The following is an 18517-nucleotide window of genomic DNA, read 5'->3' as shown; positions in this document are numbered from 1 at the left end:
TAGAGCATCTTATTTTAAGGAGGTAGAAAATCCTGATGTTTGCTATATTTACAGGGTCAGATCAGGTGGATAGTTAAACGAAACAGTCTTAGGTTCCAGCCAGGAACCAAGACTCCCCATCTTCACATTCAGGAAGAAAAGACCCATCTTTGACACTGCCACTTTAACTCCTTAATGTGCTTTCAATATGTTACACTTTTACTATAACACAGTAATCAGAACAGAGCCGGCTTCCTTCGTGGTTTCACTGGAAATGCTGAAACACGACCCATTCTCATCGCCTCAGCATTGGCCTCAGCTGCAGTGTGCCCCTACTCCCAAAGTACTGCTATTGCAGGAAAGAAGTGTGACGAGCTGGAGATGGAGGATGAGGAAGGCTACACCGCTTTAAATTTACGACCCTCAGCTTCAGTTATTACTCCTGGATATTCGGGCAGAAACAAATGTTCTGCATTCAAGGCTCCAGCCAGTTGTGTTACAACAGACAGTAAGTACAGATGGAAATGAGCTTTTAAAACAGGGCATAACTTAAATTTGCATGTTCATGTTGATTGCTTTAGAAACCTTCTAAACTGTGTAATATATTCTTAGATAAATGTTCATAGAAACAGCAGAAAGAATAATCATAAGGGAGTCTTGTGTGCTATTGTTTATGATCACAGATGATATTTTTTCTGAAGTCTATCTTTACTCCAATTATTTTTTCCATTTACTTCAACACAGAAGACAAATTCCACCTTTCTATGGATTTTTTTTTCATTTTGGTAGGACTCATTTATTACAGCAGGGCACTATAAGAGAGGAAGGCACTATAGTTTTATCAGATAATGCAGGCCTTGGAAATGGAAGCAATTTCCTCAGCTATGCGGAGTAGGAAGGTGCCATGTTTATCAGTCTTAATAATGAATGTAAGCTCTGATAGGAGTATATATTTTTATTTTTTTAGACTCAAAGTTTTTCTATAAACAAGCTGAGTGTTAACTAAGATAGTGGATTGTGCCCGTGGAATGCCTAAGATCATAAAATGATGACAGGAGTACTGTTGCTGCTGCTCATAAATTCACCACGTGGCTTACGTGTGAAATAAATATAATTGCTGCTATTTGCAGGTTGGGTAGACAATGACTAAATCAACACCATTCTGGTGCTGTCTGGAAAAGACCTGGGGCTATCCATTGAGAATGACTGCTTGAAAAGGAGGATGGAGGATAAGCTGTTGAGAAGCAGCAGCCAGAAACCCAAGGATAAAATATTAGGGAGGGTGATCTAGGGGCAGACCTTCCAAGAAAAAAAAACCACGTTGGTAAGCGCAGAAAACTCTTAAAATGGCCTTTTGATGTGCACAGAGAACATGTAAAGTAGATAGACTTAGGACCAAATTAGGTTGGGAGGGACCTCTGTAGTTCATCTTTTCCAATCTTTTGCTCAAAAGGGCTAGCTCTAAAGTCTGATCAAGTTGCTCAGGGCCTTGTCCACTTGTGTTTTGGAAATCTCCAGGGATGGAGATCTCACAGCCTCTCTGGGCACTTGTTGAGTGCTGAAGGGGAAGCATTTTTTTCCTCACATCTAATTGGAAGTTTCCCTGATGCAACTTGTGACTGTTGTACCTTGCCCTTTCACCGTGCCTCTCTGAGAAGAGTCCGGCTCCATCGATAAAGCCCTTTTAGGTAGTGGAGGACTGAAATTAGGTCCTACCATAGCCTCCTCTTCTCCAGCTAAACAAACCTAGGTCCTTCAGCCTCTCTATTAGGTTCCTGACCAACTCAGCATTCCTCTGCTGGACTCTCTGCAGTTAGCTGACAAATCTCTTGAACTGGGAAGCTCAGCACTGGTGCATGGAGTTGTACGGTTACAGGTGCCAGGCTTCACATTTGCCTTTGTTGAGCTGTTGCACTTACAGCTCATTCCTAGGATTTTTAGGTCCCTGTAAAAGGAAGCCCTACCCTCTGGCGTATCAGTCACTACCCCAGTGTGGTGTCACCTGCAGTCTCTTGTAATTACCTTGACTGGTGAGGGTTAGGGTCCTCTCCCTTAACTTTGGCTATGTAGGTTTTAGTTGCCAAGTCTATCTGGACTTCTGGGCACCTCTGGAGGTCGTTTCTTCTCACCTAACAAAAGATTAGTTACCTGGAGGTGCTTGCTCCCATGCACTGGACTCCAGTAAAATACTTGATGTGTGTAATACTTTTCAATTAACCTGAACAATCTAGAATAGATATGAAAGGGTATTACAGAAAATTGCAGAGCACTGCTTCCCAAAAGGGAAAAATGCATATATATATAAAAAAGAAAAGATTTTAATCAGGAGATAGTCAGCTGTAAAATTCCGGAGAGCTGTATTCCTCATTAGACATTGAACCACAATGGAAATTCAAAGAAAGAGCCTGAAGAAAAATGCACAGTTTAATGTTCAAACGTTGCAATCATTTAGAAATGCCAAACACATGTTTCAGAAGTAATTATCCAAAACTAGATGGTAATTTTTCCTTTTCAAGGTGGAGAAGCCTTAGTTTTATTATTTCCAGGACTGTAGGAACAGCAAAATCTAATCTGTTTACCTGTCTCATGAGAAGAAGTTTTACTCTAAAACACTAGAGCCTCAGTTAATAAATATTCTCAATGGATAAATAGATACTTTCTCAAAATGACTACAGGAAATTCAGAACAGTGATAACAAAAAATGCAGTAAGAAAAAAAGAGGCACTGCAGAAGGGATAAAAGTGAACTGGTGTTGTCAGAGAGGAGGTAATAGCACTGCGTGGTGAGGAGAGCTGCTATTTTTGTTGCTGAATGCATTTTTTGTTTGTCCCAGGAGCCTCTGCCTCAACTTCCATATGGCGGCCAGTGGCCTTTGCTTTCCTCGCCTTGTGCCTGGTGCTGCTGACGGGGCTGGTAACTCTGCTAGCCCTGTGTAAGTACTGTGGTGTCCTAAACTGCTGCTGTGGGATTGAATTCCACATGTACAGCTGCTTCTTCTCCCCCTGCAGACTGTCCCTGGTGTCCCTGTTCCCCCAATGGAAGTAATCTGGCAAGAAGGGTAACATTACAGCTCTCCCACAGAAGGGTCTGAGTGTCAACACATGTTGCGCGGGATCACTAATATCTGCACTTACAGTTACCTTAACCCTCAGGATTACACTAATCCTAATGCAAGACCTAAACCTAACTAACCCCAACACTAAAACAAATCCCTAACCTTAACCCTAACCCTAATGACCCTAACCCTAGCACTAAAGATATAATCCCTAACCCTATCCCTATTCCTAAGCATAAACCTAACCCCAACCCTAATCTTAAACCATAACTCTAATGCCTAATGCCTAACCCTAATCATAATGACCTTAACCCTAACCCCAGGCTTAACACTAACCCTGTCATGGTTTAACCCAGCCAGAAACTAAGCACCACGCAGCCACTCACTCACTTCCCCCCCCCCCAGTGGGATGGGGGAGAGAATCGGGAAAAAAAGTAAAACTCATGGGTTGAGATAAGAACAGTTTCATATGACAGAAAGGAAGAAAATAATAATGATAATAATAACAATAATAAAAGAATTGGAATACACAAAACAAGTAATGCACAATGCAATTGCTCACCACTTGCTGACCGATGCCCAGTTAGTTCCTGAGCAGCAATCCCCCCTGGCCAACTCCCCCCAGTTTATATACTGTGCATCACGTCACACAGTATGGAATACCCCTTTGGCCAGTTGGGGTCACCTGTCCTGGCTGTGTCCCCTCCCAACTTCTTGTGCCCCTCCAGCCTTCTTGCTGGCTGGATATGAGAAGCTGAAAAATCCTTGGCTTAGTCTAAACACAACTTAGCAACAACTGAAAACATCAATGTGTTATCAACATTCTTCTCATACTAAATCTAAAACATGACACTGTAGCAGCTACTAGAAAGAAAATTAACTCTATCCCAGCCGAAACCAGGACAACCCTAACCCTAACCCTTACCGCTGACTAACCTTCGCCCTAAACCTAACTCCAACCTCCTACCTTAACCCATTTCTGAAATGCTTCGTCTTCACAGCTAGAAGCCCATCTCTTTAGCCACACTATGTGGATAATGGTGCCCCCCTGTGACTGTTACCGGAATATTTCACAGTTCCCTCTTTTTCTTGGATTGTAAACTTTTTGCAGGGAGGGCAATCCTGGCATCAAAGCATTGTGACTGGTACATTTGCCCAACGATTACAGCAGATTTCTTCCATAGAAACCTTTGCATTAACAACAAAAGGTGATGCCACATTACATTTGGAAGCAGGGACAGAGAGACCCCAGCTTCTTTTTGGCAGGAGGGGAGCAGTTGCAAGTACCCAGGACGAACACTCAGGGTGGTCCGTGGCATCACAGAAATGTTAGCTCAGAGGCAATTCTTCAGGTTTCTAGTCTGACACCCACCCTTTCCTCCCCACCATTCAAAGCTGGACTATCACCAATCCCAGACAAACTCATCTGTAGCTTTGTCCAGATGACTTTTGATAATCTTTAAGGGCGGAGATGCCCCCAGCTTCCCAGGTGACATTTTCAGGTGCTGCACAACCCTCCAGGTGAAGAAAATGCAGATAATGTACACACAATGGTGGACATACAAATGAAGTAGACAAAAAATAAAAGAATGTCGAAAACTACAGCTTAAAGCTACAATTAAAACTACAAATTTTTGAAAACAGTCTTTGATAAGCACTTTCATGCCCTTCAGTTTTTCAGGTTTCCAAGGATCCTAAGGAAGGAAAGAAGCTGCAGGAAATGAGGGAAGCATTGTGTTTTGAAGGGAAGGAGAAGAATGGTAAATGTGGCTGTTATGTAAATAAACACAAATCACCCCCTTTTCAGAGCACATTGACTGAGAGACTATAAAATCGCAGGGAAAAACGCAGGATCTCTTAGTTTCTGTTTTTAACTGTGGTAGTATTTGAGGTGTGGATATGTGTGCACTAACCTGCAGAACAACTTGTCAGCTCAGCTGATGCATGGCTACCCTTCATCTATTCTCAGTCAAGCCAGTAGCTAAAGCCCCTGTGTTCCTTGCAGGTCTGCATAATACTCTCTCTGATTTCTAGAAACAAAATGTGCTCTCTGTCCAGCAAGCTGGCAAAACAGTGGAGCTGACAACTGCTTCTACATTTCAAAGCAGAAGAAAACATGGAAGCAAAGCCAGGAGTTCTGTTCCTCAAGAAACTCCACTCTTCTTGTGCTAAAAGACAAAGCAAAGATGGTACAGTCTTAACCTCATGCATTTCTTTATGTCACATTTTTTAACTTCCAGCGAACTTGCAAGCAGAAAATAGTTTGATTGTTTACAGTACATTTATTTAATTTTCTCTGGGTCAAGCAGCCTTCCTGCAAGTAACAAGATTGTCACAACCTGCAACACTTTCTAAATTGTGTGCTGTGAGAAATAGTAAAATTATGAGAAATAGAGTAAGCCATTGTATAAAATACCTTAATTAGCTAATACTTAGGCTTTCACAGAGAAACCAAATTGCATAGTATCAGCATGGAGGAGAGACCCAGCACACAGAATGCATGCTTTCATTATCCCTTTCCACAAGTTTTACTTACTAATTTGGAGGTTTTTTGCTGACTAATGAAAAATCTGTAATTTCCTGTCAAGAGCATATTTTCCCTTTTTTTACACGTGTATCTGGGAACCCCTTTTTCAACAGCTATTAAGCTTATACAAAGCCCAAATATTCTCATTTTCTTTTTGCTACATAAAACTTTTAAAAGGAAACAAGCTTCCCTGGAAACCTCTCCTTTTTGCAGATGAAGTTAGTTTCAGATGGGGGTTCTCAACTCTTTTAAGGCATAAAGGCTGGCCTTCTGGATTTTTTTTTAAAGTGAAAATCAAATGGGTAGAGACAAAATAGAAAGTGGAGAAATGGTTTATTATTGAGTTTAGCAGCATCCTGAGGTCAGAATCATGGTTCACACTGTTGGGAGACACCTGAATACCACACCTTCAATGCTGAATTCAAGAGATGATTTTGGTATGCTATATAAATCCCTGGATAGTTTGATTCCAGATGTCTGGATGCTTGCTTTTTCTCCCATGTTTGGTATATGCAGCTGCAGCCAGACTGAGGCCAGAGCAGTTTAAGCCAACTGTGGATTGAAATTTTGGATGAGTCTCTAAACGTGCTACTAAGCAGCAGTAAAGTATCTGGAGGATCTGAACAGGCTAAGATGCTGAGGAACCTCTTAGGTAGCACTTAGACACCTAGCAAACGATTCAGGTGCCTAAGCATAGGTTCCTAGGGCAATCTGAGATGCCCGGGGGTATTCTCTTTGACCTCCAAACTGTGCCTTAGGAGGGCAGAGTTCCCCCATAGGTTCTGGGTCTTGTCTGTCAGCCATTTGTGAAGACCTCAGACAGGCTGGAGAATCTCAGAAGGTGCTAGAGGCCTGAACTGGGCCAACAGACTCTGCCCTCTAAGCTGGGATTCATATCACCTCACTTCAGGCATCTACAGTGTAAGCAGTCTGCAACTTCAGCGCTACTTCCTTCGGCTCCGTTACAACCAGTGGGAGATCTGGCCAATACAGTCCCTATTCAGTGGCACTCCCGCCGGGTGAAATGAATTACTTCTCAGGCTCCATTGGATCTGCTGGCTCTAACTGGGGCTTAAACAGTGCTCCCATATCTATATATAAACTGCAGATATCTAAAGGCAGTGTCAATACCTAAATGCAGACCAGATAAAGGTGCTTTCCCCCCCCCCCACCTTTGAAAAAGCAGTGTTTTTACAGATCCAGGGTACATTTGTCTTGTGGCAATTCAATAAACAATGGTATTTGAATGATCCTGTAATCAGAGCAGTCAGCACTGCCTCATGGAAAAAAAGCTTGGACATGGTATTCTGCTATTGAGCAAGAGCTGTCTCTTTTGGTTACAGAGCCTTCACAGCTGGAAGATACAGGAATGTGAATCTGATTTTTTAAATACTGTTGTGATGATTTTCCCATACCTACAGGTTTCTCTGCCACAGGATTCACAGTTTTACTGGGTTGGATTATCATACATATCTGAAAAGGGTGGCTGGTACTGGGAGGATGGAACAACTTTTTCCAAACAAGCGACAAACTGGTAAGCCTTCATAACATAGGACCAGTGTGGTTGTATGTGATGGGCCCCAGTAAATTACATGAAACTTGTGCTTCCCTTACTTTCCCATGTTTGTCATATATGCAATGACAAAGGAGCATGAAGATCACAGAATCTGCTATGGAGCTCCGAATTTGTGTTCTGTATAAGGAACAATGGGTGGCAAAGTACAGCTCGATCAAATGCACCAGAATCAAAAGGACCTAGCACAAATAAATTAGCTCCAAGGGGAAAATAACTCTACATGCCAGTGGCAAATAAGTATGATTACATATGGTCCAAATATAGATCACACGATGTCACTGGGACATCGTTAAGCCGTATATTTTAATTTCCTAGGGTAATGTTATATGATAACATCTTCTGTGCCTCCTTATATGGACGGATTATTTATGCCAGCAACTCCTGTTCAACAAAGCAATTCTGGATCTGTGAGAAACTGGCTATTCATTTTACGTGAAGAAGCATTGCAAGAAAGGACGTGGAATCTGCCACTGTGAGATACCAACTTTGGGAACTGGGAGTTTAAAATATATTTTTATTTTTGTTTGTTTATCATGCAGTTTTCTCAGAATGGTGATTCAAATGGACAGGTCATTAGAAACTAAATATTCTTCTTTGCCTGCGTTTTCCCTCCCAGGCTCACAAATGAGAGAGAAGAAAAAGCCTACAAAGCTAAAAACAGGCCTAGGAAGCAGCTTGAAACAATTAGCTACAGTCAAGCAATGATTCTTGCGTGACTCTCTAGGTTGAGAACCACACATTCTCGCAGATCTATTTCTTGAGCTTTAGTCAGCATTTTACACTAACACCTGCGAGTCATAAACCAGTCCAACTACATCCTTGATGATTTTACTCACTGAGTAACTGTACACACGAACTACCATCCACCCATAATCCTCTTCTAGACCAGTTTGCCTGGGCATGCCTTCTTTTCTAAATCTGTTCTTCCTGCTGTTCCTCTGTTTGAGCTATAGGGATACAGAAAGAACACAAGGCTCTACTAATCGATAAAATTCTTTTCACATATGCATTAATATTTCTCAAAACAAAAGGACATTTTTTAGAAGACTACAGGGAATCCCTGGAAGCAATCTTTATGAAAACTAGAGTCAAATGTCATGGCTGGATTAAAACATTACCTGAATAACTTCAGTGCTACCAAAACATTAATTGCTATACATATAGCAGGGAGGATAATAATTACATGCTCCATTCAGAGCTACACACAATCAGTACTCAAACTGATGCACAATCCTTTGCCACAAACCTTACCTGAGCTCTTGTATCTACACTGTTTGGGATCTCTGGAGCCCAAGGTACACGCTATGCACCATGTGTTATTAAAGCACTTGTCATACTTCTTGAAAGAAAATGATGCCTCCGCTTTTCTGGGTGGAGTTTCACTGCATGAGTTCTTTGAAGTTTTGTATGTCAGCATCGGTTTTGTGTTATGTATGCATATATTGCTTGTATATATATCTTGTATCTATGTGTATATGCCTTAGTATTTGGAGACTTTCCTCAAAATAAATGAAATAATAATAATAATAATATGTCTTTAATATTCAATACTTCCTTGGAAAATATTCTCAAAGACTGAAGCAGTTCCTTGGTAAAAAAAATGAACCCCTTTTCCTAATGTGCCGAAAGATGTTTGTGAACTGAATAAATTCACTATACTCAGTAGAGCCAAGTCCTAATTTATGGGCACAAGTACCAGTTAAACTACCTAGAATTCCTTACTATTGCAGTAGGAAGTGCAAGGTACAGTGCAAGTAAGGTACAATGTTTCATTTGCTTCAACCCATTCAACTTTAAAAAAATAATTCACAGCAGACATCTAAGCTGCCACATTTTACCCCTTTTTCTTCCCATAAGCTAACTCTTTTTTTTTTTCTAGCAATCTGCTATACATCTTTCTTTGATGGCTGTGGTGTGTAAACAAATGTTACCCTCTGGGTTTCCTGCTGGCTGTATGACTTTTTAAGGACCATTCACTGTTACTGCAGGAAGGTCAGGTCAGTGGTGATAACTTCCAGGGTACATTTCTTCCATTGCTATAGCTGGATGATCTTTATAAACTATTTCCATATCTTCATACAGTAAAGTCCATTTGGTCTCAGCCCAAATCTTGGCACCAGCAGCTTGGAAAGGGCTTTTCCCCTGTTAGCAGTGGCATATTTCTGAGGGAAGAATTTATAGTATCTAGTATTTTGAATTCAAGTAATCCATTATTTCATCCAGTCTGCTTTCTATCTCAGAGGCTGTCAAAGTTCTCCTGACTACACATGTATGGAGCTCAAGACACAAGCTGCTCAGGGAGGTCTACTATCTCTGGGGATAGGGGAGGTCCACAATCTTACCATGGCACTGGGAAGTTCAGAGAAGCGGTTCATTTGAAGCACATTTTATATGGAAAATAAAACCTAGTATTGTATACTAAGTGTGAGAGTAAAGCCCTTGGTAAAGCCTGAGACATCATAAATCTTGAAAGGTTCAGGAACTAAAGAGAAGTTGTTGGCTTCAATATCCCTTCAGACAGGACATGAACAGTGAAGAAGATGGGGTGAAATGAATAAAGGGGTGCATTGGGCGGAATAAGCCCTGCAGTGCCTTTCTGAAGTGGAAGGAGCATGACAGCTTCACATTTTCCCATCTACAAGAAGATAACCAAGAGAGTGAAATGGGAGGAGCCTAAATGTCAGCTGCTGGATAGGAAAAAGCAGAGTTCATGGATGTCAGGAAGGCAGGTTCAGAAATAAAAGAGTTGAACTAAACACACCAGATGCACAGTGCCTCTTCACATCCCCCATTACACTCTCTGCTCCAGGCCCTGCACCGAGTGCATCCTCTCTCGCTCCCAATGGCCTTCATCATCCTTGTTACGAGCACACCCGCTACCCTGGAGGGGGTTCAGGCTTGCCAGTAGATGCCAGTGCTCCCAGGTTGAAACATACCGTCAGCAAGATGCTAAATAATATAGTGCCAATCTGTTCACAGACACTGTCTGTAGAAAGCAACAAAGAAAAATACCCCTTCCCTGTGAAGGTCAGCCAATTTACTAAAGAATTTGGTGCTCATCTGTCCCTGGATCTTCCTTCTCTGTTTGTTCTTTCTATTTCAGATCAGAATCTTAAAACATTTAACTATAATATCCTTCATTCTTGTGCTATTAAATCAGTAAGAGGTGACTAAAAGACTACAAGAAGGTGCCCAGGAGCACAGCTACAACAACAGACATGGGACCATCTCTTTATCAGCAAGTGCCCCTTTGGAGCCCTCCATCTTGTCCCCATATTCATACTTATGCTCTGCCAGGGCTGACCGGAGCACTGCTAGAGGCAACTAACAGAAACTGTAGTAAGGGGAATCCCAGTTAGACACAAGGAGAACATTTTTCACAGTGGAAGTGGCCAAACATGGGAACGGGTATCCAGAGAAGCTGGGAGATCTCCATCCTTGGAGACTGTGTGAACTTGACCGGACAATTCCTTGAGCAACTTCATCAGAGTTCAAAGCTGCCCCAGCTTTGAACAGGAGGTTGAACGACAAGACTTCCAGAGGTTCCTTTCAAACAATAGCACTTAAGACGTAAGTCCTGAGACTTAAGACACCATGGTTCTGCCATGAAATTTTCCTTGGGAGTGCCCAGACTCCTTGAGACAGGTCTCAGCTCTGGCTCATGCATCTCTACTGACAGGCTTCCAGTTACACAATCTCACTGTCACCCTACAGACTCACATCGCTCTAAGCCTGCCTGGTCTTTCCCACAGTCTCTTCTGTCCTTAACAGGATCTTTCAACTGGTATCATTTTGTCCATGGAGCATGGTCCTTCACTCTGTCCCTGCCTTCACTTGGTCAGGTTTTGTATTTGTTTTGTGTTAAATTAAATAAACCTCTACTCATCTGAAACATCTGAGGCAGCAGGTGAGGTGCACGCCTTTCAGAACCTTCTCTCTTGACATCGTGACTTTAATACATCCTATGTTCTCCTGGTAGGGGAACTTCCAGAGGAAAAAGGCAAGAGTGCACAGCACTGTGCAGAAGGGCCAGCAGGCTGTGAGCCAAGCTTTGCAAAAGAAAAAGGGGCTCCTACTGTAGTTGGATGGTGCAGAGAATTCGAATTACTAAAGAAAGTAGTATTCAGTCTGTTTCTCACTTTCTAAATTTTTCTCCCCAAGTTACAAAAAAGGGGAACAGATGATGTTATTTCAGGTGATCTACTATTGTCCCCTTGGGCGTTCTCCCCTAAAAATCATAGTGAGTCTTCCCTTCATAGTCATAGATCACAGAGCCATGGAAAGATTTGATTTGGAAGGGACCTCTGAAGTCCATCTGGTCCAAACTCTGGCTCAGCAGATCTAATTTCAAAGCTAGATCAGATCAGTCCAGTGAAGTTCAGAAAATCTCCAAGGATGGAGATGACACACCTTCTCTGGGCACGTCTTCCAATATTTGACCACCCTACCCACAACTTATGATCATTGCTTCTTGTCCTTTTACTGTCTACCTCTGAGAAACTGGCTCTGTCTTCTCCATAGCCCCTTTACGCAGTAAAAGACTGCAACTGGATTCTCCTTAGCTTTCTCTTCTCCAGGCTGAACAAATCCAGTTGACAGTTTGTCCCTGCAAATCAAGTGCTCCAGCTCCTAAGCATCTTTGTGGCTCTCCCCTTGACCAGTTTTAGTATTTCTGTGTTTTATGGGATTTTTTTTTTTTTTTTTTTTTACTGGGGAGGCCAAAGCTGGACATAGTACTCCAGCTGCATACTCAGAAGTGATGGAGAGAAGAAAATCATCACCTCCTTCACCCTGTTAGCTACACTCTTGCTAGGTCAGTCCAGCATGCGATTAGCCTTTGCCACAAGGGCTCACTTCTCTTTAGTTAAATCCTGTCTGTGTCTTTTTTCCCACACTGATTTCCCACTTCTCCCTCCAAGAAAGTGACATTAGACTCTGCACAGCACTTCTGCCTCCTCTGCCTGACTAAATAGCTTCAGCAGCCATTTGCAGCTGTGAACTTTTCTCTCAATTGAATATAGGCACCTAGGTTTTTAACCCCTGACACTGAACAACGAAAAAGGCACAGAGCTGAAGTTAGTCTGCTTCTGAGATGAATCAAAGGTGTTTGTTCTGTTTTAAAATGTGGAAAGTTCAAAGGAGATTAAGTCATGGGAAGGTTAAGTGGACAAGAGCAGAACTACCAGGCCATACATTTACTGGGACTCATGTCATCCCTATGTGTCTCAGACCCAGGCTGAGATGTGATGGGTGGGAAGCGAGGAGTTCTTCCCCTGAGGGAGGAAAAGGAGGAGTCACACATAACACTTGAATACAAATATCTTGCCTTAGGGCATTTGGAGTGTGACTCATTCGTCTATCCCCTGCCCCTTTCTGCTTTTTTTTGCTTCTCCTTCACAAATCATTCAGTCTGTCTTTTAAGAGGATCGTTACTGAACCACAAATGAGTTCTCAGATAATGCATAGGAATACAGAGGAAGAGGATGGGTACTCAAATCACCTGCCACAGCATCCAGCCAGACACTACATGTCCCTGAACATCAACAAAGGTACGACTGACACTTCTCTTTGAACTTTCTGTGCTATGGTAGACAATGACAATAGGAACAGTCTCTCTCATCCAGCTCAGTAAATAAGGAAAATATGTACTTATAGGTTTAATGCTCTAGGTTTAATACACTATTTATATTGTTTCATCTGACAAAACTCAGCATGCATGAATGTGAAAATGCATAGAGTGGAACTACTGCCATTACTTGCCCTAAATTTCTGTAGGAAAAGACAGGTGGCTTCAGGATTAAATGCTGGAATGTAGGAATCAGCTTTAATGTGGTTAGTTTTATTTATTGTTTATTTATTATTACAGGAAATGGCTATAGAGACAGGACAATCTGTCTCTAATAGGAAAAAAACTTTCATGTTTTGCCCTCTGGACCTCAATTTTTCAGAAAATGCTTAAGATTCATAGCCTTTAAGGCCAGAAGGGATAAGGCAGCACCGGGCCTGAATGAATAGGTCATGTCATTTCCCTTCTGCAAGTCCCACAGCTCCGGTTGAGCTAAGCCATGTACTTCAAGAGGGCATCCAGCCTTGAGTTAAATATTTCTTCATCTGAAAGGTCCATCATACTGCATTGCCATGACTGTTTGGTGATGGTAACTCTCAGGAACTTTTAAATCCAGGGAAACCTCAGTGGATATTTTGGACTCCAGAATTTCCTGAACTGGGCTTCAGCCTGGAGCTGGCACATAGCCTGAGCACTGCATGCCCTGAGAGCAGGAAGGATTTATGCAAAGTGTAAGATGATAGGCAAACACTTCCTTATTCTGTTCTGACAGAGCAGAGTAATACAGTACTGGCAAAGGAGAACAGGAGCATCACCTACTTCTAACTCATAGGATCACTACAATGTTTCATAGTTCATCATTTGTCAAAGGCAAGGAATCCCCTGCCTGTCCCATTTAAACTATGTCCAGTGTCTCCTTTCAAACAGACTTCTTTAACAGAGGCACCACATCTTCTCAACTTGCATTTGGGTTGATCCTTAAAATATAATACAGCCCGGAGGACGAACTCTTTCAAGAATCACCGGATGGCTCTTCGTGGAGGGTTGGGAGTGCTCCTGAACAGGGTGCCTGCCCTCAGATAAATTGTTGGTTTCTCCCAGGACGCTCTCTTCCCTTTGCTGTATGGTGGCCAGCTATCTTCACTTTGCACTGTGCCTGGCCCTCACCATAGGAATGATAGTCCTAGGTAAGTGCTGAAATATACTGTGTTCCTTTATTCATATGAACACCTTGGGAATAACTGCATTGAAGAAAGGTGGCAGGCTGACTGCAACGAGGACAGTCATAGTCCATCCTCCCCACATATACTGTCCTTTCCTCTCCTCCTAATTGCCTGCAATGAACACTCTGCAGCTTGGTGCACATAAGGCTTTGAGGGAAGCAATTTTTTTAAGTCTGGACCTGTGCCCAGAGCAAGAATATAGAAGTCAAGATGATATATTCTGGAAAGAGTGGAAGGAATGGATTCTGTCTTCATCCGTCTATTACTCATTTATTTGCTAATTCAAATTCAATTATAAAATTCTAACGTTGACTTTCATAAATCAGTCTGTTGCCTCCCTTCTCCTCTTTTCCTGTTGTTCAAGTCTCTCTACACTACTGGAATAGCAGTTCTTGTCTCATTCCTTTGATAAGCCTTTCATGTTTGTAGATTAAGCTTTCATGTTTGCAGACTACTGTCTTAAATTAGTTCATACTAGTATTTTTAAAATGGACATACTTCTAGCACTCAGATTAATGAGGAAATCTCACTTTTTGTGTCTGTTTCACTCAGTCATCCCAGTTTACCTGAGATGTGCAAGAGACTAAAGACTCTCGTATTTATATTAGCTCTTATCATGTGTGACATGACTGTACCAATACTTTCTACCACAGAGCCTGAACATAGTCATTCTGAGCCGTTGCTACCAAAAGCCAGTATCTAAATACTGTTGAGGAAGATCTATTAAAAAACGCTCCCCACTTTCTTCAGAGAAGTTTTACCAGCCTTTAAGATAAAAGTTTTTTTCAACCTGAAATATGTTTAGTATTTTAGGTTTTTTCAAAGCCTTATAGAACTTCCTTTAAGATCAACCTGATTAGTTCAAGACAGTCCTTCTAAGCATATTTTTTTGCATTATTTTAGTCTTTTATTAGGTTACCAAGTGGCCTGCAATGGCACGGTGATTAAACTGCATTTAAAATTTGGAAATCTCTTTATCCATCATTTTGTCATCTGCTAATCTCCTCACAATATGTGACACTGTAGCGTCAGAGTTGCATGTGAGCACACTGTTGCAAAAAGTGAATTTGCAATATATCATGAAGCATGTATCATGCAGTAGCATCGTCACAGCTTTTTTGTCTCATGAAGAATATCTTTATAAACTCCAGGTCTCAGAGGTTCTAAGGCACCTGTGGGACATAATGAAAACCTGCAAGGACTAAAGGAGAGATTGTGCTTGATGGGTGATGCAAACAGCAAGAACAATAGTAAGTAGAACTATGGCTCACAAAGCCTGAAATCTATGTGTTAGGCCTTATATCTGATTAAACAATGGTGTTATGTGCTATATCAGATTAAATAATGAGTTTAAAAAAAAAAAAAGAATGGGTGTAGATGTGACCCATAATGTGCCATATACATTTCAGCTCTGCATAACTTTGACTTTCCACACCTATGGGTGTAGACTCCTCTACTCTTCCTTTGGCTATTTATAAGGGACTGATGGTTTCCTTCTGTTCTAGGACCTGCATGTTCACTCTGCCCTGTAAACTGGAAATGGGTTGGAGGTGACACCTGTTTCTACATTTCAGAAAAGGAGGCCACATGGCAGGAAAGTGAAGACTTTTGCTTCTCCCGGAATGCCACCCTTCTTACACTGAAAAGGAAAAGCAAGTTGCTATGATTCCAATCATACTGGTATTTCTTTGCAGGGGTATCAACTATTCAAAACTCCTCACCAGCCAGCAAGTACCTCTTGATGTTACGTAGTAATGGAAGTACTGTCCCCAAGGTCAGATGCAATGCAGCCTGCAGAACATCTAACCACAGATGTGTAATGATGAGGTAGCTAGCAACACAGGCTATTATTCAGCCAAACAGTGGACATGAGTGTCAAGGATCCTGTGAAAGTTATAAGCAATGAGTCTTTCATTCAGGAAATTTCTTTGAACACTCTGAAAGATAGGGTTCTAAAAAGAATTGTTGCCCCGGTCTTACATTTAGTAGAGATGCCAGACACAAAATATTCCTGTCTGCATGCCAAACAGAGATGTTGTCTCTTGGAAACTGTTATGAGGGCTTGCTGAGGAGTTCAGAAAGTCATTGCCAAATTACCTCCTTTGGTTCTTTCTTGATCACCTCCTCTCTCAACAGTAGTTGTTTAGGTACAGCAAAAAAATACCCACAAGCTCCTTGGTGATAAAGGTTTTGCATTTTTTTATAGATTAGAATATCTCAAATATCACAAAAACAATCTTATTGGATTGGATTATCATACGGAGTTGGTAGCTGGTCTTGGATAGATGATACGAAACTTTCTACAAAGAGAATAGACTGGTAAGTTTTCTGAACTTAAACAGTTGGTGTTTTTTTAATCTCTTCTTGCACAATATCCTCCCTGTGCACTGAAGGAGGAGGAAACCAAAACCCCATTAATGGCAAAGCTTCAAGGCAGAATACAGCCGCAGATGTATTTGGAGTTAAAATACTCTTTCAGGTGTGGAGTCCCTGAAATAGAGAAAGAGTATCAGAAAACTGGAAGTATGAGCAGAAGAAGGAGTCAACAAACCTGTGCAACCAGTTACTGCTCTCACTATTTAAACCCATTCACTTTATGAAACATCCCATGACTCTATAAGAAACAACCCACACTTCCTTCAAGACAGCGTACCTCCTGCAAAGCCTGCCTGCACCTGCCTCTTCTACTCAGCCACAATTATCCCTAATTCACTCTGAAACCTTTATTACACAAAAATAGTCAACATTCGGTGGAAAGAACCTGTTTACTTTTTCTGTAAACTCTCAGCTTACTTGGTGTTTCTCCTTTACTAACCGTGGGGAAAAAAAAATTGAATTCCCATTCTGTTCTGTGTGAAGTGATCACTGTATGCAGTAATATGAGAGTCCTCTTCAGGGTCTGGAGAACCTTCTTCGAGTGAAGATTCTCCAGTGCCTCCTTGGAAACACATGCTCATTTTGTCTTGCAAACACATTTCCCGCAGCTAGTAGACACTGCGTAGAATGATCTGGCTTCTGTTCAGGCAGACCACTGCCTTTCAGTTTCCAGACCCAAATTACCACTACATAAAGCAATGCTTGGACTGACATAACCACTGGTGAGGAACTAGTGCTATTTTCTGTTTTTATGGTGCTCCATATGTAGGCTTTCTTTTTTACATCTTTGAGCTGAAGGCAGGCGGGAGAATGATCCTTCAGACTTGAATTATATGAGCTGTTATGTTCTTCAGTATTTTGTATAAACTTTCATAAACCTTAAAATTACTAAGCAACTTTTGCAATAATGTATGTTTGTCCAAAGGACCTTTATGTTTCTTTTTTAAATTTGTAAGTGAGAGTTTTTAACAAGATGGTGTGGGGTTTTTTTCTAGGATTGATTTGTCCTCTAAGCAAAACTGTGCATACCTGTTTTATTGTAAGTCAAGAGTTTACAGTGAGAATTGTTATGAGAAATATCCCTGGATCTGTGAAAAGGCAGCAGTCCAGCTAATCTAAAAATATTATCATCAGCAGAAAAAGAACTGGAAGCATATGAAGAAGATTTTGATGTTCAGATTTTTCAAAGAAGGGGGTGTAAAACAACGTTTAATACAAATTCAGAGCAGAGTCCATCCTTTCTTCCTAGTGTATTCACACAAACACGAAAATGGAGAAGAGACAGAAAGGCTTTGCAGATAAAAAGAACCAGCCATAACAAATATCTACAAATCAGAGACAAGATGTTCGTCTATTGTTCTAGTTAAGAAACCTCTACCTTAGCAATGCTGACAATCTTAAGCATTACTTACAGCCAAAGAAATCGGAAGTGTGAAGGCCTGTGGGACCACTTCTTGTCACTCTGATTGGAATATCATGTATATTCATTTCTACCAAGGCTCTCTCTTTAGTCCATTTGACCTTACTCAGATGACAAGTCTTCTCTCACTTCTAATTGTAAAGATATTGAGACAAGGGGAGTCAAAAGAATCTCAGTAGACATAATAAAGGGGGATGAGAGATGATGTTTAGCGCTTACATTGTTGAAATTAGCTGAGGCAGAGACAGTCTTTGATAAGAAGAGCTGGTCCTAAGAACCAGCCAATGAGGCAGAGACAGTTCCTGATAACAAGCAGGAGCAGGCCCCAAGAGCCAGCTAAGACTGGTCTTGCGGCTTGGGTGAACACCAAGAAACCACTGAGCCTGCGCAAGAAAAAAGGTTACTAGCGGTGACGAAGAGGAGTCACCTATCTTCATCTCTGCGACCACCAGACGACCACCATAAAGAGGCACTGCGCAAGCGCAGTTGAGAGGAGACTATGGAAATGACCTCTCAGAGCTAATTTTAATATGAAGCGGGGATAGGTCATGCATATGTATAGGCGTATTGTGAATATGTAACACTTGACTGTATAAACTTGAGACAAACTGCCGAGTCGGGCGCGCACAACTTTGGTGGGACTAACCCCTGTGCTGCCCAGCGCTGAATGAACATACCTACTTTACAATCTCACTGATTGTGGAGTCTGTTTTCCGCACGTCAACCTCCAATAACTCTTAACTATTTCCAGCCCTGTCTTCAGCACACTCACTTTCAGTTATTCTATATTCCTCT

The 18517-nt window shown here is 41.6% G+C and overlaps 2 protein-coding genes across 2 annotated transcripts; both read left to right on the top strand.

The window, feature by feature from the left end:
• The first annotated feature begins 167 nt into the window (after positions 1–167).
• LOC128143102 (natural killer cells antigen CD94-like) lies at positions 168–8804 on the top strand. Its single transcript, XM_052790010.1, has 6 exons — positions 168–487; positions 2813–2911; positions 4708–4794; positions 5069–5223; positions 6983–7095; positions 7453–8804. Exons 1-6 carry the CDS (start codon positions 361–363, stop codon positions 7571–7573), a joined length of 702 nt encoding a protein of 233 aa, XP_052645970.1. The 5' UTR covers positions 168–360; the 3' UTR covers positions 7574–8804.
• A 3345-nt stretch (positions 8805–12149) lies between these two features.
• Positions 12150–17825, top strand: LOC128143028 (natural killer cells antigen CD94-like). The gene is given in 7 exon segments (XM_052789860.1): positions 12150–12686; positions 13805–13843; positions 13846–13890; positions 15078–15176; positions 15432–15582; positions 16138–16245; positions 17298–17825. Coding segments are annotated over 7 exon segments (672 nt in total). The 5' UTR covers positions 12150–12580; the 3' UTR covers positions 17422–17825.
• Positions 17826–18517: the final 692 nt, after the last annotated feature.

This window comes from Harpia harpyja, chromosome 6 (genome assembly GCF_026419915.1).
Source record: "Harpia harpyja isolate bHarHar1 chromosome 6, bHarHar1 primary haplotype, whole genome shotgun sequence".
In the NCBI taxonomy this organism is placed as follows: domain Eukaryota; kingdom Metazoa; phylum Chordata; class Aves; order Accipitriformes; family Accipitridae; genus Harpia; species Harpia harpyja.
The sequence above is the reverse complement of the archived record's forward strand: the minus strand, read 5'-3'. Positions and strand labels throughout refer to the sequence as shown.